The sequence below is a fragment of the Notothenia rossii genome (assembly GCF_949606895.1).
Source record: "Notothenia rossii genome assembly, contig: scaffold_25, whole genome shotgun sequence".
Lineage (NCBI taxonomy): Eukaryota > Metazoa > Chordata > Actinopteri > Perciformes > Nototheniidae > Notothenia > Notothenia rossii.
The window spans coordinates 124,937-131,213 of NW_027640001.1; the positions used below are offsets into that span (position 1 = coordinate 124,937).

At 43.9% G+C, this 6,277-nt stretch overlaps 1 protein-coding gene across 3 annotated transcripts; it reads left to right on the forward strand.

The window, feature by feature from the left end:
* Positions 1-1,556: 1,556 nt before the first annotated feature.
* On the forward strand, positions 1,557-4,074 carry LOC307027181 (uncharacterized protein). Of its 3 annotated transcripts, XM_079695382.1 has the most exons (3): positions 1,557-1,705; positions 2,375-2,440; positions 2,600-4,074. In XM_079695382.1, the coding sequence occupies exon 3, from the start codon at positions 2,614-2,616 to the stop codon at positions 3,496-3,498; it is 885 nt and encodes a 294-aa protein (XP_079551508.1). In that variant the 5' UTR covers positions 1,557-1,705; positions 2,375-2,440; positions 2,600-2,613; the 3' UTR covers positions 3,499-4,074. The 3 variants fall into 3 exon arrangements, with proteins under 3 accessions (XP_079551508.1, XP_079551507.1, XP_079551506.1); XM_079695381.1 differs by having other exon boundaries at positions 2,375-4,074; XM_079695380.1 differs by lacking the exon at positions 1,557-1,705 and having other exon boundaries at positions 1,722-2,440.
* The last annotated feature ends 2,203 nt before the right edge of the window (positions 4,075-6,277 follow it).

The window sequence follows — 6,277 nt, forward strand, 5'->3', positions numbered from 1 at the left end:
GAATTCAAGGGGAGTTTTCAGGGGAGTGCGTTCTCTCTGCCATCTCCTCCCTGTGTGTGTGTTGCTGCATGCAGCAGCTGCGTGTGTGTGTAAACTGCCCCTCCCCCTCGCAAGCAGGCGGGGGAGAGAGAGATGTTTCGTCTCGATTTACACATGCTATGACTCCGGGGGTACCTCCATTCGCTTCGTCTTGATCTGTTGATGTTATTTCATGTCTCGTTTGTCCATTGTGACGGTGGGAAAGCCAGGGAAATGTCCCGGAGATATACTGAGAAATCTTTGTAACAGCATTTTCCTGCGATCACAGCTGTTCACAGCTACGAGGCTGGGACCGCTTCCAATCGCTTCGTCTTGATCTGTAGATGTTATTTAATGTCTCATTTGTTCATTTTGATGGAGAAAAAGTTGTACATTTAGTGAATTCAGAGTGTCTAAGATGCACAAGTAGGCGTGTTTGAGTACTCAGGTCCAGTGGCTCACTGCGTTAACGCTCGCCCCTGGATGCGGTTGGTCGCGTGTTCGAGTCCATGCTGTGGCATACTTTTTTTCATTTTCACCCTTTTTCTATGGATCTCCAAAAAGTGATCTTTTACATTTTCTGAGTCTGGAGGAATTCAAGGGGAGTTTTCAGGGGAGTGCGTTCTCTCTGCCATCTCCTCCCTGTGTGTGTGTTGCTGCATGCAGCAGCTGCGTGTGTGTGTAAACTGCCCCTCCCCCTCGCAAGCAGGCGGGGGAGAGAGAGATGTTTCGTCTCGATTTACACATGATATGACTCCGGGGGTACTTCCATTCGCTTCGTCTTGATCTGTTGATGTTATTTCATGTCTCGTTTGTCCATTGTGACGGTGGGAAAGCCAGGGAAATGTCCCGGAGATATACTGAGAAATCTTTGTAACAGCATTTTCCTGCGATCACAGCTGTTCACAGCTACGAGGCTGGGACCGCTTCCATTCGCTTCGTCTTGATCTGTAGATGTTATTTAATGTCTCATTTGTTCATTTTTATGGAGAAAAAGTTGTACATTTAGTGAATTCAGAGTTTCTAAGATGCAAAAGTAGGCATGTTTGAGTACTCAGGTCCAGTGGCTCACTGCGTTAATGCTCGCCCCTGGATGCGGTTGGTCGCGTGTTCGAATCCATGCTCTGGCATACTTTTTTTCATTTTCACCCTTTTTCTATGGATCTCCAAAAAGTCAACTTTGACTTTTTCTGAGTCTGGAGGAATTCAAGGGGAGTTTTCAAGGGACTCTACCCGCCTTATGAGGCACTATTTTCGAATACTTTTTTCCATTTTCACCCTTTTTCTATGGATCTCCAAAAAGTGATCTTTTACATTTTCTGAGTCTGGAGGAATTCAAGGGGAGTTTTCAGGGGAGTGCATTCTCTCTGCCATCTCCTCCCTCTGTGTGCGTTGCTGCATGCAGCAGCTGCGTGTGTGTGTGTGTAAACTGCCCCTCCCCAACGCGCGGGCCCCGGGGATTGTTTCATGATTTTTCCATGATCCTGCATAAACGATTTCCCATTCATTCTCTATGGCACCGTTGAATCGTTGCCGATGTAATATATTTTTGGCCGCGAGTGGCGCTGTGGCGCAATTTTGCCAGTGAGACCTGTCTGCTCCTTGCCCCGCTCTCCTTCAGTGAGTGAGTGATTGAGAGACGGGACAGCGACTTTTTCAACTCCTGACATTACGACCAAACTACAAGGTAAGTTATAGTAACATGAATTAAAAGAGAAGCGACATGTAATGTTATGTTATCTGGGCTTTGTCTGACGTGTTTTAGTTTCAATGAAAGCTATAAAGTGGTCCGTGTTTCCTACGTGTATCGTGTCTAACGGCTGCATGCACACAAGGCACTTTAGGATGAATTACATGTTAATGTAAAGTGAATTCAACTTAAGCTGCTTAAAGTTCATGTGGTAGGATTTCTGTGTGAGTTTATTGTGTTTTTGTTGACTTGGTGAGGCGAAATTACCGCAAGTTACTTGGAGCGAAATCCTCCGTGTTTGTGTGCGTTTACATTAATGTATATATAAATTAACGCTAACTACCATGTAAGTTTACCATTAACTCCCTTATTATTTTTCCAATAAACCGGGGTTAGATATACTAACCCATCCCTGTTACAAAACACAGCGTGGGGACAAGTTAACAGCAGTTTACTTTTCATTAATCGGTTCTACAATATTCAGCTGTGCTGTTGGCCAGACGCCATTGGCTGTATCGTTCCAATAGCTTGCATATAAACTCTTATTTCACTACTTCATTTTTTTTAAACTACTTTTCTTTTTGTATTTACTTTTTAATATTTACTTGCACTATATTTCTTTATTTTACTGTTGATAATAATGACATGTTTTAATATTTTCTATAGTGGCTCCTGAGATTTCTGCAGAGGCCAGTCAACCGACACTGCATCCACCAGCTGCACCAACACAAAGTGAGTGATACTAACAATAATAATACATCACATGTTTGAGGCACCTTCAAGTGTTTGAATGTTTCTCATTTGGATGTGTACTTGCTAAAAATCATTTTTCAAAAAAATCACACACAATCGTAATTATTTGCCATGTATTTTTATTTATTGTCTGCCTAGGTCAGCCATTACCCATGCCATCAACGGTCCCCAGCTGTCCTCCTCCTCCTCCTCCTCCTCCTCCTCCTCCTCCTTCCTACAACCAGGATGTCAGTCATTGGAACTGTTCGCCGCAGCAGAGGATCTGGATGAAGATGGAGCTGCAATCCATGGGGCTCTGGCCAGGCCCCGTTCCTGTACGCAACCCTCTAAAGATGGTGTCATTGTGGCGTGGCCCTCCCCAACCAGAGCTGATTGACAGCGTCTATGATTTTCCCTGCGCCAAGTACTTTCAGCTCCATCCCTTTTTCATCTGGAAGCCAGAAAATGACAATTTGATGGGAAGGCTGAGGAACAATTACACTCTGCCGTGTATTGACGGCTGTGCTCAGCCTCAAATTGCCTCTGCTGGTGTTGGTAGGCCTCGTGTGATTGTCGGCACCAACGGACAGTACTACTTGCTCTCTTCAAGGCTCTGCTGCAAAGTCTGCCGGAAGAGGTGGTATGCCGACAACCCATCCTGGCTGGAAAAGCTCCCTAAGAGGTTCACCAACCTGCTGCCAGCAGTACTGACTTACAAGAAAGCCATCTGTAAGTCGGTACTGGATGAGCTCCGGCGCAGCGGCAAGTCACCCACTGATATGGCAAAGCAGATCACAGAGTTGATGCACCTGAAACATGAACGTGCTGACCTGGCGTACCTCCTCAGCTGTAAGAACATCATGGATGGTGAGGAAGGAAAGTACGACCAGAAGACAATTACCCAGTTCCTTCGGCAGGAAACCAAGCCAGCTCCCTTTGGAGAGTATGGGGACTCTGATGGCTGGAACGGGATCTCTGTGTCTTCACACTACCTGACAGACTGCCTCCTGCATGAGTACGAACACCAGCAGGGCGCCGGATGCTTGGATGACATCTGATGCCATTGCTGCTCAGGCTACTTCCGGTGACGTGCTGAATACATGTGCATCAAGGTCCAACTTTAATGCAAACATGCTCATCAAGCTGGACTTACATTTTTTCATTCTCTATTTACTACTGCTTTATTTACTTATATTTACTTTATTTAACAAAATATTATTTACTTTATTTACTTCTACCTCATTTTGTTACTGATATATTATATGTTTTGTACGACATAATCTGCTTTGTTTCTGTTGTTTACAGTAAAGATGTTTTCTTGATTAATATCTACATGTCTCATTCAAAAGTAAATGTATACTACATGGTCCATATCTTAAATATAAATAATACCTTTACATTATTTCATTCTCTATTTACTACTGCTTTATTTACTTTATTTACTTCTACCTTATTTTGTTACTTATATATGATATGTTTTGTATGACAATCTGCTTTGTTTCTGTTGTTTACAATAAATATGTTTTTTGATTCATATCTACATGTCTCATTCATAAGTAAATTATTTATACTACATGGTCCATATCTTAAATATAAATAATACCTTCTGAGTTTTTCTTTTGAAGGTAATAAATACATATAAACACAATAACAGGACATTAGGATTCACAGACTTTGCCCCAACCGGGTGTCGAACCTGATAACAGAAGAAACATCAGCTGGCTAAAACAGTGGTTCAGCACTATCAGTAATGCTGCGATTTTATTGGCTGTCACTCTATACCACCTAAGCACGACTTGCCACGCAGTGAGCCACTGGACCTGAGTACTCAAACATGCCTACTTTTGCATCTTAGAAACTCTGAATTCACTAAATGTACAACTTTTTCTCCATCAAAATGAACAAATGAGACATTAAATAACATCTACAGATCAAGACGAAGCGAATGGAAGCGGTCCCAGCCTCGTAGCTGTGAACAGCTGTGATCGCAGGAAAATGCTGTTACAAAGATTTCTCAGTATATCTCCGGGACATTTCCCTGGCTTTCCCACCGTCACAATGGACAAACGAGACATGAAATAACATCAACAGATCAAGACGAAGCGAATGGAGGTACCCCCGGAGTCATAGCATGTGTAAATCGAGACGAAATATCTCTCTCTCCCCCGCCTGCTTGCGAGGGGGAGGGGCAGTTTACACACACACACGCAGCTGCTGCATGCAGCAACGCACACACAGGGAGGAGATGGCAGAGAGAACTCACTCCCCTGAAAACTCCCCTTGAATTCCTCCACACTCAGAAAATGTAAAAGTTCACTTTTTGGAGATCCATAGAAAAAGGGTGAAAATGGAAAAAAGTATTCGAAAATAGTGCCTCATAAGGCGGGTAGAGTCCCTTGAAAACTCCCCTTGAATTCCTCCAGACTCAGAAAAAGTCAAAGTTGACTTTTTGGAGATCCATAGAAAAAGGGTGAAAATGAAAAAAAGTATGCCACAGCATGGATTCGAACACGCGACCAACCGCATCCAGGGGCGAGCATTAACGCAGTGAGCCACTGGACCTGAGTACTCAAACATGCCTACTTTTGCATCTTAGAAACTCTGAATTCACTAAATGTACAACGTTTTCTCCATCAAAATGAACAACTGAGACATTAAATAACATCTACAGATCAAGACGAAGCGAATGGAAGCGGTCCCAGCCTCGTAGCTGTGAACAGCTGTGATCGCAGGAAAATACTGTTACAAAGATTTCTCAGTATATCTCCGGGACATTTCCCTGGCTTTCCCACCGTCACAATGGACAAACGAGACATGAAATAACATCAACAGATCAAGACGAAGCGAATGGAGGTACCCCCGGAGTCATAGCATGTGTAAATCGAGACGAAACATCTTTCTCTCCCCCACCTGCTTGCGAAGGGGAGGGGCAGTTTACACACACACGCAGCTGCTGCATGCAGCAACGCACACACAGGGAGGAGATGGCAGAGAGAACGCACTCCCCTGAAAACTCCCCTTGAATTCCTCCAGACTCAGAAAATGTAAAAGTTCACTTTTTGGAGATCCATAGAAAAAGGGTGAAAATGAAAAAAAGTATGCCACAGCATGGATTCGAACACGCGACCAACCGCATCCAGGGGCGAGCGTTAACGCAGTGAGCCACTGGACCTGAGTACTCAAACATGCCTACTTGTGCATCTTAGACACTCTGAATTCACTAAATGTACAACCTTTTCTCCATCAAAATGAACAAATGAGACATGAAATAACATCTCCAGATCAAGACGAAGCGAATGGAAGCGTTCCCAGCCTCGTAGCTGTGAACAGCTGTGATCGCAGGAAAATGCTGTTACAAAGATTTCTCAGTATATCTCCGGGACATTTCCCTGGCTTTCCAACCGTCACAATGGACACACGAGACATGAAATAACATCAACAGATCAAGACGAAGCGAATGGAAGTAACCCCGGAGTCATAGCATGTGTAAATCGAGACGAAACATCTCTCTCTCCCCCGCCTGCTTGCGAAGGGGAGGGGCAGTTTACACACACACACGCAGCTGCTGCATGCAGCAACGCACACACAGGGAGGAGATGGCAGAGAGAATGCACTCCCCTGAAAACTCCCCATGAATTCCTCCAGACTCAGAAAATGTAAAAGTTCACTTTTTGGAGATCCATAGAAAAAGGGTGAAAATGGAAAAAAGTATTCGAAAATAGTGCCTCATAAAGGGGGTAGAGTCCCTTGAAAACTCCCCTTGAATTCCTCCAGACTCAGAAAAAGTCAAAGTTGACTTTTTGGAGATCCATAGAAAAAGGATGAAAATGAAAAAAA

Coding starts and splice junctions, on each gene's coding strand:
- LOC307027181 (XM_079695381.1), top strand. CDS start 2,614: ATGCCATCAACGGTCCCCAGCTGTCCTCCTCCTCCTCCTCCTCCTCCT.